The sequence below is a fragment of the Coregonus lavaretus genome, assembly GCF_964263955.1.
Source record: "Coregonus lavaretus genome assembly, chromosome: 33".
Lineage (NCBI taxonomy): Eukaryota > Metazoa > Chordata > Actinopteri > Salmoniformes > Salmonidae > Coregonus > Coregonus lavaretus.
This window is the reverse complement of record NC_140020.1, coordinates 22,390,694-22,405,491: the sequence shown is the minus strand read 5'-3', so window position 1 is coordinate 22,405,491 and position 14,798 is coordinate 22,390,694. Positions and strand designations below refer to the sequence as shown.

At 44.3% G+C, this 14,798-nt stretch overlaps 1 protein-coding gene across 1 annotated transcript in view; it reads right to left on the bottom strand.

The window, feature by feature from the left end:
* Positions 1-14,798, bottom strand: part of jag2b (jagged canonical Notch ligand 2b) — a 105,749-nt gene that overhangs the window by 65,262 nt on the left and 25,689 nt on the right. Inside the window, exon 3 of the mRNA XM_084150887.1 lies at positions 1,619-1,673. Within this exon, the coding sequence (XP_084007013.1) occupies positions 1,619-1,673 (55 nt within the window). The remainder of the gene's footprint in view (positions 1-1,618; positions 1,674-14,798) is intronic.

Sequence of the window (14,798 nt, the reverse complement as noted above, 5' to 3'; positions counted from 1 at the left end):
TCCTGTTAATCGATGGACTCTGGCCGGACTGAAGACGCAGAGTATCCGTCTCGAAACGGAGCCTTCAACCGCAAGGGGGCATTGCGATTCCACACTATGGACGGTCCCCATTCAAATGATTGACATCCGGCGCAACGTAACAGAGTACTTATGGTTAATGTGAATGACGCATCAGGCCGTGGCCAGACAGACACTGACGAAAAACGGATGAAAAGCATGTACACATTTACATTAGTCCATCAAAAGTAACAAGTTGCATAATAAGTGTGGATGCTCTCCGTCCTCATTGTCTTCCGTCAACATACGAGCCACTGAAAAGCTATTGGATCATCCATTTTTTTACAGATTTATACAATCCCTTTCTGACCGCCGCCTAAACGTGAAAGGTCAATGCAAAGTGCAGCAGTTACAGTACATGCAGCGTTCACCAGGATACACAATCAATGCATTCAGTAGTCTGTGCAGTTAGTAGTATGTTCAGTAGGACAGTCAAAGGGCCACACGCACAGACACTAGCGTCCACCACCACCTCTTCTCACATATGCTACATTCCTCCATCAGTGCTGCGCCTTCCTCCCAACACTTCCTCAAGCGGCAAAAAGGGGAGATGGGAGCACACCCAGAGGACAGCCCAGAGAGAAAACAGGATACAGCTGCCGAAAGGTGGCGCACGGAGCGAGCAGTGGCAGACCCTCGGAGCAAAGATCCATACAGGGTTTTCTCTAGACATTTCCACCAATTGGCCTATAGATTGTTATGCAGAGCTAGGACTTAATGTCTATGTTCTGTCAAGGTAGGAGCAGACCGGTCTGTGCGAGGGGGTTGACAGAGTATCCGACACCAAAATGTTCTACGATCACCGGATTTGTGGTAGGGACCCCAATCCTATCAAAAAAGGACATGCCCATGTGGCAAAAGTGGGGCGAGCATGCAAACACATGTAGTTGCACGCACACACACTCACTCCAGCCTTGAACACTTTGCTCAATTATTATATATTTTTTAATATAACTCCATTGAGGATTTATTAGGCTAAAAAACTGTTTGAAGAAATTTACATTTTTTACTGTCGAGCCCATGGCACTCCAGGTGTTTTGGTCGAGGCAAGCCAGGACATTTCCAGATATCTGAGCAACCCACTGCTACACACCTAAACCCCTTATCTCCCTACAGAGGAGCAGTACATTTAATCTAAAATTGCATCACTTCCATTAATCTAAACTCCAAGGAACTAAAACAATGGCCACCTAGCTACCCTCTGATGTTCCCTTTGGTCAGCCATTATACGATTGGAAAGTGGAGACGTTACAAATTGTGACAAACATTACTGGAGACACTTTGCTAGCATTAAACTAGCAGTCTCCAAAATGGCAAAGAGATTTCCAATGGCTAATCATCAGTAAATAAGTGAATTGTTTCACTTCCCAAAGTTAGCCAAGATGATTAGCTAGCCAGCTAAAACCGTTTACACTTAGTTAGCAAATGCCCCAATTCTATTCTGCTAGCTACAGAAGTGCTGCCGTGTCAATAAAGTGTCTCCAAAAATTGCACAACAGCTGTAACCATTGTAATGGCAAGGAAAGACAGGGCGAGTGGGTGTATGCATTCTTGTACTCACTGTTGCGGGTGGAGTTGTCCCAGTCCCAGGCCTCTACGATGAGGGTGTACGCCCGCTAGACAGAGAGATGGAGAGAGTCAGTCATATTCTCTGGAAACAACAAATAAAGAACAATTTACAAAAGGCATTATCAGTGTAATTCCACCTTCCGTGCACATTTCGAACTTTATTGATACATTATATCTATGCACATTTCGAGCTTTATTGAGACATTATTGAAATGGATGGGGGATAGAAGTTACAAAGAGAGAATGCTGGAAAGGCGAAGGCAGGGATTGAACTCATGACCATCGGGGCTCTAACGTGTGCATTCTGCCAAAGAGTGTTACCCCTCGACTAGGAATGCGCCACAGGTGAACTTTGCCTGAAAAAAAGAGAGCCATGGGAGCCACATGGCCTATGCACAATGTGTGTGCGTTGAAAATAGGGCTGTCAAATTATTACACAAATAAATAGTTAATCACATGGTTTTATGTAGTTAACTAAGAGTAATAAAAAAAAAAAATCAATTGTTCAAACTTTGACCCTAATTAAAGATGTTTAAAGATTTAAAACATAACATTGGGTTGTAGGTATAATATACAGTGCCTTCAGAAAATACCCCATAATGTCAAATTGTAATTATGTTTTTGGAAAAGTTTGCAAAAAATTAAAATATGAAAAGCTTACATATTTTGTCAATAAGTATTTAACCCCATTGTTATGGCAAGCCTAAATAAGTTCAGGAGTAAAAATGTCACATAAGTTGCATGGACTCACTCCGTGCAATAATAGTGTTTTACATGATTTTTTTCATGACTACCTCATCTCTGTACCCCACACATACAATTATATGTAAGGTCCCTCAGTCAAGCAGTTCATTTCAAATAGGATTTCAACCAAAGACCAGGGAGGTTATCCAATGCCTCACAAAAGGGCACCTATTGGTAGATGGGTAAATTTTTTAAAAAGCAGACATTGAATACCCCTTTGAATATGAAGAAGTTAATTACACTTTGTATGGTGAATCAATACACCCAGTCAGTACAAAGATACAGGCGTCTTTCCTAACACAGTTGCCGGAGAGAAAGGAAACCGGTCAGGGATTTCACCATGAGGCCAATGGTGACTTTAAAAACAGTGAGTGCGGTTACATGCACACAATGCGATTATTGTGGATAGTCAGTCAGATTAATATAATAGTTTGATTAAAATGTACATGCTTTTCAAGAAGAAGGATTTCTCTATTAATCCTGTTTACATGGACACATCTGAAATCAGGCTACCTGATGGCACTCCGATAAATGAAGAAAACCGGCAATCAAAATAAACGTTCTTCCACAGCGACCATGTTATTTTTGCTAAGCATATTTGATTGATTTCGGACATAAAAAGTTTGTATGCTTAGGTAGTTTTCACATACTGTCAGTTGTTCTGAACTCCCTTAACTCGCGCTAAAGAGGGAGGCTCGCTCGGCTGGTGCTAGCACATGCGCCGATTAAGGCATTTACAGTGGGGGAAAAAAGTATTTAGTCAGCCACCAATTCTCCCACTTAAAAAGATGAGAGAGGCCTGTAATTTTCATCATATGTACACGTCAACTATGACAGACAAATTGAGGAAAAATGTATTTGCAAATTATGGTGGAAAATAAGTATTTGGTCAATAACAAAAGTTTCTCAATACTTTGTTATATACCCTTTGTTGGCAATGACACAGGTCAAACGTTTTCTGTAAGTCTTCACAAGGTTTTCACACACTGTTGCTGGTATTTTGGCCCATTCCTCCATGCAGATCTCCTCTAGAGCAGTGATGTTTTGGGGCTGTCGCTGGGCAACACGGACTTTCAACTCCCTCCAAAGATTTTCTATGGGGTTGAGATCTGGAGACTGGCTAGGCCACTCCAGGACCTTGAAATGCTTCTTAAGAAGCCACTCCTTCGTTGCCCGGGCGGTGTGTTTGGGATCATTGTCATGCTGAAAGACCCAGCCACGTTTCATCTTCAATGCCCTTGCTGATGGAAGGAGGTTTTCACTCAAAATCTCACGATACATGGCCCCATTCATTCTTTCCTTTACAAGGATCAGTCGTCCTGGTCCCTTTGCAGAAAAACAGCCCCAAAGCATGAAGTTTCCACCCCCATGCTTCACAGTAGGTATGGTGTTCTTTGGATGCAACTCAGCATTCTTTGTCCTCCAAACACGACGAGTTGAGTTTTTACCAAAAAGTTCTATTTTGGTTTCATCTGACCATATGACATTCTCCCAATCCTCTTCTGGATCATCCAAATGCACTCTAGCAAACTTCAGACGGGCCTGGACATGTACTGGCTTAAGCAGGGGGACACGTCTGGCACTGCAGGATTTGAGTCCCTGGCGGCGTAGTGTGTTACTGATGGTAGGCTTTGTTACTTTGGTCCCAGCTCTCTGCAGGTCATTCACTCGGTCCCCCCGTGTGGTTCTGGGATTTTTGCTCACCGTTCTTGTGATCATTTTGACCCCACGGGGTGAGATCTTGCGTGGAGCCCCAGATCGAGGGAGATTATCAGTGGTCTTGTATGTCTTCCATTTCCTAATAATTGCTCCCACAGTTGATTTCTTCAAACCAAGCTGCTTACATAATAATAATAATAATAATAATAATAATAATAATAATAATAATAATAATAATAATATGCCATTTAGCAGACGCTTTTATCCAAAGCGACTTACAAGTCATGCGTGCATACATTTTTTTTTTGTGTATGGGTGGTCCCGGGGATTGAACCCACTACCCTGGCGTTACAAGCGCCGTGCTCTACCAGCTGAGCTACAGAGGACCACACCTATTGCAGATTCAGTCTTCCCAGCCTGGTGCAGGTCTACAATTTTGTTTCTGGTGTCCTTTGACAGCTCTTTGGTCTTGGCCATAGTGGAGTTTGGAGTGTGACTGTTTGAGGTTGTGGACAGGTGTATTTTATACTGATAACAAGTTCAAACAGGTGCCATTAATACAGGTAACGAGTGGAGGACAGAGGAGCCTCTTAAAGAAGTTGTTACAGGTCTGTGAGAGCCAGAAATCTTGCTTGTTTGTAGGTGACCAAATACTTATTTTCCACCATAATTTGCAAATAAATTCATTAAAAATCCTACAATGTGATTTTCTGGGGTTTTTTTCTTCAATTTGGGCATGGACTCTACAAGTTGTCGAAAGCGTTCCACAGGGATGCTGGCCCATATTGACTCCAATGCTTCCCACAGTTGTGTCAAGTTGGCTGGATGTCCTTTGGGTGGTGGACCATTCTTGATACACACGGCAAACTGTTGAATGTGAAAAACCCAGCAGCGTTGCAGTTCTTGACACACTCAAACCGGTGCACCTTGCACCTACTACCATACCAAGGCTTAAAAATCCTTCTTTAACCTGTCTCCTCCTCTTCATCTACACTGATTGAAGTGGATTTAACAAGTGACATCAATACGTGCTCATAGCTTTCACCTGGATTGACCTGGTCAGTCTGTCATAGAAAGAGCAGGTGTTCCTAATATAATAATAATAATATTATAATAATAATAAGCCATTTAGCAGACGCTTTTATCCAAAGCGACTTACAGTCATGCGTGCATACATTTTTTTTTGTGTATGGGTGGTCCCGGGGATCGAACCCACTACCTTGGCGTTACAAGCGCCGTGCTCTACCAGCTGAGCTACAGAGGACCACAATGTTACACAGTTCCTAATGTTTTATACACTCAGTGTAGGATATACCATGATTAACTGAGGATACTGTACCATCAGTCAGGTGATGGGGAGCAGAAACAGGGTCAGACTCAGACACATCCCTTTTCCTCCCTCCCACCCCCCCTCTGGGAATGAAATCGTGAAGTGAAACGGAACAACTCATCCAGACTACTCCCCCTATAGGCATTTAATAGAAAGATTGGATAACAACCAATATAGTTGTAGATCCACTTTGTCCTCTGGTAGGCAAATTTGACATTTTCATATTACTTACACCTACGCAATGGTTTCAAATCTATACGTGCCTCTAGGGGCTAAGGGTTGTTGCTGTCTGGACCGGGCCAATAACACTTTGCAACCACTACATTCAACCCACGTCGTTAGTCCTACTACCCTCCACCATTGCCAATGTGATGTAACAAAACGTCACAAGCGGTCTCTACAGCTGACGCAACAGCTTACAATAACCGACCGCAAACACAGCGTCATAACATGACCACCGCTGGGGTAAAAATCTAGCTGGCCAGCAGGGCACACTGCTAAGCAACCAGCTGACCTAAATAGCCTCTTTGCAGTACGTCACACAACCACTGTCATCATGTCAAACGTCATGGGCAGGTCTCCAGTATTTATGACTAACTCTGTGGCTATGATAACGGCACTGTGTGTCTAATGAGGGAGATCGTAAAGTTAGTATGACGGGGGAGAGGCACAGAGAGAGAGAAAAAGGGGGGGGGGGGATGGTGGTGTGTGTGTGTGTGTTTGTTGTTGATCTGATCGAGGGAATCCTACTGGCTGGCTGGCTGTGCACTGCTGTGGGATTAAAGTGTGTTGTCTGGGGTTGTGTGTGTGTGTGTAAGAGAGAGAGGCTGGGGACAGGGGGCTTGGCTATGGCGCACGTAGGATGGCTGCCTGTCTGCCACCCTCCTGTCCGATGCAGACACACAACAGATGCGCCTCGCCAAAGATGGATTATTTGACATGAACATGGATCATCCCACGACATGCAGCGCTGCTTCTGACCTTTCCGCCCATCCCCCCCCCGCCCCTGTCTGAGTGTGTGTCCATGCGTGAGGGGCCTCGTATGAATATGTACATTAATGGGGGTCCGGAATGGTGATTATCTGTGTATAAGATGTGTGCATCCGTGTGTGTGTGTGGGGGGGTATGCGTGTGTGTGTGTGTGAGAGTGTGTGTGTGTGTGAGTGAGAGACTTGTTAGCGCAAGAGGAGAGTGTGTGTGTGTGTGTGTTTCTATTACGTGTTTGTGTGTATGTGAGAAAAACAGAGCGGTAGCGCGAGAGAGTGTCTGTATTCTTGTGTGAGTATGTCATAAAGAGAGTGATGTTAGCATCAGGAGAGAGACAGCGTCAGTTGCGCGCGAGCGAAGAGAGGGCCAGTCAGTCTCGTTTAACACACACCCTCTCCCTCAGTGATTAGATGGATTAAGTGACAGCTGCCAAAATGGATGGAGCGAGCGATGGATGGATGGATAGATGGATGGGGGGGGGGGGGTGTGGGCGAGGGATGGAACAAAGACTCTCGGTCCCCAACACTGTCAACCATCCCCCCCCTCCCCTAAAGAGACACCGGTGCTCCGCATTCCAGGCACAACACACACACACACGTTGAGAGCTCAAATATACCTACAAACACCAATACCCCCACCCACATGCTTGTGGGCACACAAGCATACACATTTTTTTAATAAAACATTTATATTGTCACATACACCGGATAGCTGCAGTGAAACGTGTCATTTTACAGGGTCAGCCATAGTAGTACGGCACCCCTGGAGCACATTAGGGTTAAGTGCTTTGCAAGTGCATTACACACACACAACATTATAAATGAGATGAACCCGATGTTCTCCCCATGTTGTACACCCCAGGCGATAGGAGCCGTTTGCTGCTGATCATATGACATCTAAACACGTATATAGACAAGACTGGGAACCACAATACTAGACTGCTGTTCTAAAGTGTGTTAGTAAGAACATAGTTCACACGCACAAGAAAACCAAGTGCCCTTGGATGCTCGACACTCACATAGACCCTTCCTTAGAGGATTACAGGACTTAAAAACGTATAGGGGGATATGGAGAACGAGAAGCCTTACACCCCCTGACCAATAAAGCGTTACAGTACCAGTCCTACTCATTCATGGGTTTTTCTTTATTTTTACTATTTTCTACATTGTAGAATAATAGAGAAGACATCAAAACTATGAAAACACATATGGAATCATGTAGTAACCAAAAAAAAGTGTTCAATCAAAATATATTTTAGATTTTTCAAAGTAGCCAGCCTTTGCCTTGACAGCTTTGCACACTCTTGGCATTCTCTCAACCAGCTTCACCAGGAACGCTTTTCCAACAGTCTTGAAGGAGTTCCCACACACGCTGAGCACTTGTTGGCTGCTTTTCCTTCACTCTGCGGTCCAACTCATCCCAAACTTCTCAATTGGGTTGAAGTCGGGTGATTGTGGAGGCCAGGTCACCTGATGCAGCACTCCATCACTCTCCTTTTTGGTCAAATAGCCCTTACACAGCCTGGAGGTGTGTTGGGTCATTGTCCTGTTGAAAAACATAGTCCCAAGTGCAAACCAGATGGGATGGCGTATCGCTGCAGAATGCTGTGGTAGCCATGCTAGTTAAGTGTGCCTTGAATTTGAAAAAAATCACTGACAATGTCACCAGCAAAGCACCCTCACACCTCCTCCATGCTTCACGGTGGGAACCACACATGCGGAGATCATCCGTTCACCTACTCTGCATCTCACAAAATACCAAAAATATCAAATTTGGACTCATCAGACCAAATGACAGATTTCCACCGGTCTAATGTCCATTGCTCATGTTTCTTGACCCAAGCAAAGTCTCTTCTTATTATTGGTGTCCTTTAGTAGTGGTTTCTTTGCAGCAATTCGACCATTAAGGCCTGAATCACGCAGTCTCCTCTGAACAGTTGATGTTGAGATGTGTCTGTTACTTGAACTCTGTGAAGCATTTATTTGGGCTGCAATCAGAGATGCAGTTAACTCTAATGAACTTATCCTCTGCAACAGAGGTAACTCTGGGTCTTCCTTTCCTGTGGCGGTCCTCATGAGAGCCAGTCTCATTATAGCACTTGATGGTTTTTGCGACTGCATGTGAAGAAACGTTCAAAGTTCTTGGAATTTCCGGATTGACTGACCTTCATGTCTTAAAGTGATGATGGACTGTCATTTCTCTTTGCTGATTTGAGCTGTTCTTGCCATAATATGGACTTGGTCTTTTCCCAAATAGGGCTATCTTCTGTATACCACCCCTACCTAGTCACAACACAACTGATTGTCTCAAACACATTAAGGAAAGAAATTCCACAAATTAACATGGCACACCTGTTAATTGAAATGCATTCCAGGTGACTACCTCATGAAGCTGGTTGAGAGAATGCCAAGAGTGTGCAAAACTGTCATCAAGGCAAAGGGTGGCTACTTTGAAGAATCTCAAATATATTTTGATTTGTTTAAGACTTACTTGGTTACTACATGATTCAATGTGTTATTTCATACTGTTGATGTCTTCACATTTTTTCTACAATGTAGTCCCCTGTAGCTCATTTGGTAGAGCATGGCGCTTGCAACGACAGGGTTGTGGGTTCGTTTCCCAAGGGGGGCCAGTATGAAAATGTATGCACTCACTAACTAAGTGGCTCTGGATAAGAGCGTCTGCTAAATGACTAAAATGTCAATGTAAAAAATAGTAAAAATAAAGAAAAACCCTGGAATGAGTAGGTGTCCAAACTTTTGACTAGTACTGTATGTTTACAACAAAGTCCACCACTCAGACTTCGGCTAAATAGGGAGGTCTAATTGGCTCACACCTTGTCAATCAGGTGGGGTCTGGTGGGTGGTGGTGGCGGCTACAGGCTGAGGGAGCAGACTAGACAGCATGGTGCGGGGGAGGGATTCGATGTGGGGTGAGACTGCCACAGGTGCAGGTTCCCACACCAGGGGATGAGGGGCAGAGTTGGCTTGTTGGATGGTGGGAGAAGAGGATTGGAGGAAAGTGGCCTCAAATGAAAGGGCTGGGGAGTTGAGAAACGGTGGCGATGGAGTGGAGGGAGGGGGAGGTTATGCAGGCCTAGGCGTAATATTGTGCTTTAGATCCCTTGAGACCTCATCAGAACAGCACCAAGGTTAAGTTTCCCTTAGGTACAGATGTGGATCAACTTCCACTCCCCCAATCCTAGGGCTGTGACAATACCAGTATCACAATATTTTTTTCCATGGCAAAAATGAAAACACGAAGCGGTCCAAACTCTTTGGTCCTTTAAAAACCTGCTGTATGTAAAATTCTGTGTGCTATAGCTTTGAAAATAAACAGAAAATGTGACTCTGGATGATAACATATATACAGTGGGGAGAACAAGTGATCCAGAAAATCACATTGTATGATTTTTAAGTAATTAATTTGCATTTTATTGGAGACTGGCTAGGCCACTCCAGGACCTTGAGATGCTTCTTACGGAGCCACTCCTTAGTTGCCCTGGCTGTGTGTTTCGGGTCGTTGTCATGCTGGAAGACCCAGCCACGACCCATCTTCAATGCTCTTACTGAGGGAAGGAGGTTGTTGGCCAAGATCTCACGATACATGGCCCCATCCATCCTCCCCTCAATACGGTGCAGTCGTCCTGTCCCCTTTGCAGAAAAGCATCCCCAAAGAATGATGTTTCCACCTCCATGCTTCACGGTTGGGATGGTGTTCTTGGGGTTGTACTCATCCTTCTTCTTCCTCCAAACACGGCAAGTGGAGTTTAGACCAAAAAGCTCTATTTTTGTCTCATCAGACCACATGACCTTCTTCCATTCCTCCTCTGGATCATCCAGATAGTCATTGGCAACCTTCAGACGGGCCTGGACATGCGCTGGCGTGTGCAGGGGGACCTTGCGTGCGCTGCAGGATTTTAATCCATGACGGCGTAGTATGTGTAGTGTGTTACTAATGTTTTTTTTTTTTAGACTGTGGTCCCAGCTCTCTTCAGGTCATTGACCAGGTCCTGCCGTGTAGTTCTGAGCTGATCCCTCACCTTCCTCATGATCATTGATGCCCCACGAGATGAGATCTTGCATGGAGCCCCAGACCGAGGGTGATTGACCGTCATCTTGAACTTCTTCCATTTTCTAATAATTGCGCCAACAGTTGTTGCCTTCTCACCAAGCTGCTTGCCTATTGTCCTGTAGCCCATCCCAGCCTTGTGCAGGTCTACAATTTTATCCCTGATGTCTTTACACAGCTCGCTGGTCTTGGCCATTGTGGAGAGGTTGGAGTCTGTTTGATTGAGTGTGTGGACAGGTGCCTTTTATACAGGTAACGAGTTCAAACAGGTGCAGTTAATACAGGTAATGAGTGGAGAACAGGAGGGCTTCTTAAAGAAAAACTAACAGGTCTGTGAGAGCCGGAATTGTTACTGGTTGGTAGGTGATCAAATACTTATGTCATGCAATAAAATGCAAATTAATTACTTAAAAATCATACAATGTGATTTTCTGGATTTTTTTTTTTTAGATTCCGTCTCTCACAGTTGAAGTGTACCTATGATAAAAATTACAGACCTCTACATGCTTTGTAAGTAGGAAAACCTGCAAAATCGGCAGCGTATCAAATACTTGTTCTCCCCACTGTATATACACACACACTACCGTTCAGAAGTTTGGGGTCACTTAGAAATGTCATTTTTTTGTCCATTAAAATAACATCAAATTGATCAGAAATACAGTGTACACACCAGTCTCAACGTCAACAGTGAAGAGGCGACTCCGGGATGCTGACCTTCTAGGCAGAGTAGCAAAGAAAAAGCCATATTTCAGACTGCCCATCAATCTTTTATTTTTATTGGCCATTTCTAAGTGACCCCAAACCTTTGAACGGTATTATATATGCATTTATGTACAGTTGAAGTCGGAAGTTTACATACATTTCGGTTTTCAACCACTCCACAAATTTCTTGCTAACAAACTATAGTTTTGGCAAGTCGGTTAGGACATCTACTTTGTGCATGACACAAGTAATTTTTCCAACAATTGTTTACAGACAGATTATTTCACTGTATCACAATTCCAGTGGGTCAGAAGTTTACATACACTAAGTTGACTGTGCCTTTAAACAGCTTGGAAAATTCCAGAAAATGATGTCATGCTTTAGAAGCTTCTGATAGGCTAATTGACATCATTTGAGTCAATTTGAGGTGTACCTGTGGATGTATTTCAAGGCCTACCTTCAAACTCAGTGCCTCTTTGCTTGACATCATTGGAAAATCAAAAGAAATCAGCCAAGACCTCAGAAAGTTGTAGACCTCCACAAGTCTGGTTCATCATTGGGAGCAATTTCCAAACGCCTGAAGGTACCACGTTCATCTGTACAAACAATAGTACGCAAGTATAAACACATGGGACCACGCAGCCGTCATTCTGCTCAGGAAGGAAACGCGTTTCGTCTCCTAGAGATGAACATACTTTGGTGTGAAAAGTGCAATTCAATCCCAGAACAACAGCAAAGGACCTTGTGAAGATGCTGGAGGAAACAGGTACAAAAGTATCTATAGCCACAGTAAAACGAGTCCTATATCGACATAACCTGAAAGGCCGCTCAGCAAGGAAGAAGTCACTGCTCCAAAACCGCCATAAAAAAGCCAGACTACGGTTTGCAACTGCACATGGGGACAAGGATTGCACTTTTTGGAGAAATGTCCTCTGGTCTGATGAAACAAAAATAGAACTGTTTGGCCATAATGACCATCGTTATGTTTGGAGGAAAAAGGGGTTTGCTTGCAAGCCGAAGAACACAATCCCAACCGTGAAGCACAGGGGTGGCAGCATCATGCTGTGGGGGTGCTTTGCTGCAGGAGGAACTGGTGCACTTCACAAAATAGATGGCATCATGAGGAAGGAAAATTATGTGGATATATTGAAGCAACATCTCAAGACATCAGTCAGGAAGTTAAAACTTGGTCGCAAATGGGTCTTCCAAATGGACAATGACCCCAAGCATACTTCCAAAGTTGTGACAAAATGGCTTAAGGACAACAAAGTCAAGGTATTGGAGTGGCCATCACAAAGCCCTGACCTCAATCCTATAGAAAATGTGTGGGCAGAACTGAAAAAGCGTGTGCGAGCAAGGAGGCCTACAAACCCGACTCAGTTACACCAGCTATGTCAGGAGGAACGGGCCAAAATTCACCCAACTTATTGTGGGAAGCTTGTAAAATGCTACCCGAAACATTTGACCCAAGTTAAACAATTTAAAGGCAATGCTACAAAATACTAATTGAGTGTATGTAAACTTCTGACCCACTGTGAATGTGATGAAAGAAATAAAAGCTGAAATAAATCACTCTACTATTATTCTGACATTTCACATTGTTAAAATGAAGTGGTGATGATCCTAACTGACCTAAGACAGTGAATTTTTACTAGGATTAAATGTCAGGAATTGTGAAAAACTGAGTTTAAATGTATTTGGCTAAGGTGTATGTAAACTTCCGACTTCAACTGTATGTTGGTAACAAAGTTAATCATCCAATTTGAGAGCGGAAAGTGTCCAGGCAACATATCCCTTGAAATAAATGGTGTGGGTCGGTATGCCGAGAAAATAATTTACTTCAGTGAAATGTTTAACAAATAAACCTAATCAAAAAGTTGCGTATTGAAGGGACTGTCTAAGGTTACCCCCTTTTTCTCCCCAATGTCTCATCGCTGCAACTCCCCAACGGGCTCGGGAGAGGCGAAGGTTGAGTCATGCGTCCTCCGAAACATGACCCACCAAACCACGCTTCTTAACACCCGCCCGCTTAACCCGGTAACCAGCTGCACCAATGTGTTGGAGGAAACACCGTTCAACTGACGACCGAAGTCAGCCTGCAGACACCTGGCCCTCCACAAGGAGTCGCTAGAGCGCAATGAGCCAAGTAAAGGGGAAAAAAGTATTTGATCCCCTGCTGATTTTGTACGTTTGCCCACTGACAAAGACATGATCAGTCTATAATTTTAATGGTAGGTTTATTTGAACAGTGAGACAGAATAACAACAAAATAATCCAGAAAAACGCATGTCAAAAATGTTATAAATTGATTTGCATTTTAAATTAGGGAAATAAGTATTTGACCCCCTCTTAGCTCCTGAGTGGCGCAGTGGTCTAAGGCACTGCATCGCAGTGCAAAACTGTGCCACTAGATCCTGGTTCGAATCCAGGCTCTGTCGCAGCCGGCCGCGACCGGGAGACTCATGGGCGGCGCACAATTGGCCCAGCGTCGTCCAGGGTAGGGGAGGGAATGGCCGGCAGGGATGTAGCTCAGTTGATAGAGCATGGTGTTTGCAACGCCAGGGTTGTGGGTTCGATTCCCACAGGGGGCCAGTATAAAATAAATAAAAATATGTAAGTCGCTCTGGATAAGAGCGTCTGCTAAATGACTAAAATGTAAATGTAAATGTTAATCAGAAAGTTTTCTGGCTCCCAGGTGTCTTTTATACAGGTAATGAGCTGAGATTAGGAGCACACTCGTAAAGGGAGTGCTCCTAATCTCAGTTTGTTACCTGTATAAAAAGACACCTGTACACAGAAGCAATCAATCAGATTCCAAACTCTCCAACATGGCCAAGACCAAAGAGCTCTCCAAGGATGTCAGGGACAAGATTGTAGACCTACACAAGGCTGGAATGGGCTACAAGACCGTCGCCAAGCAGCTTGGTGAGAAGGTGACAACAGATCTCACCTCGTGGAGTTGCAATGATCATGAGAACGGTGAGGAATCAGCCCAGAACTACACGGGAGGATCTTGTCAATGATCTCAAGGCAGCTGGGACCATAGTCACCAAGAAAACAATTGGTAACACACTACGCCGTGAAGGACTGAAATCCTGCAGCGCCCGCAAGGTCCCCCTGCTCAAGAAAGCACATATACAGGCCCGTCTGAAGTTTGCCAATGAACATCTGAATGATTCAGAGGAGAACTGGGTGAAAGTGTTGTGGTCAGATGAGACCAAAATCGAGCTCTTTGCCATCAACTCAACTCGCCGTGTTTGGAGGAGGAGGAATGCTGCCTATGACCCCAAGTACACCATCCCCACCGTCAAACATGGAGGTGGAAACATTATGCTTTGTTTTTCTGCTAAGGGGACAGGACAACTTCACCGCATCAAAGGGACGATGGACGGGGCCATGTACCGTCAAATCTTGGGTGAGAACCTCCTTCCCTCAGTCAGGGCATTGAAAATGGGTCGTAGATGGGTATTCCAGCATGACAATGACCCAAAACACACGGCCAAGGCAACAAAGGAGTGGCTCAAGAAGAAGCACATTAAGGTCCTGGAGTGGCCTAGCCAGTCTCCAGACCTTAATCTCATAGAAAGTCTGTGGAGGGAGCTGAAGGTTCGAGTTGCCAAAAGTCAGCCTCGAAACCTTAATGACTTGGAGAAGATCTACAAAGAGGAGTGTGACAAAA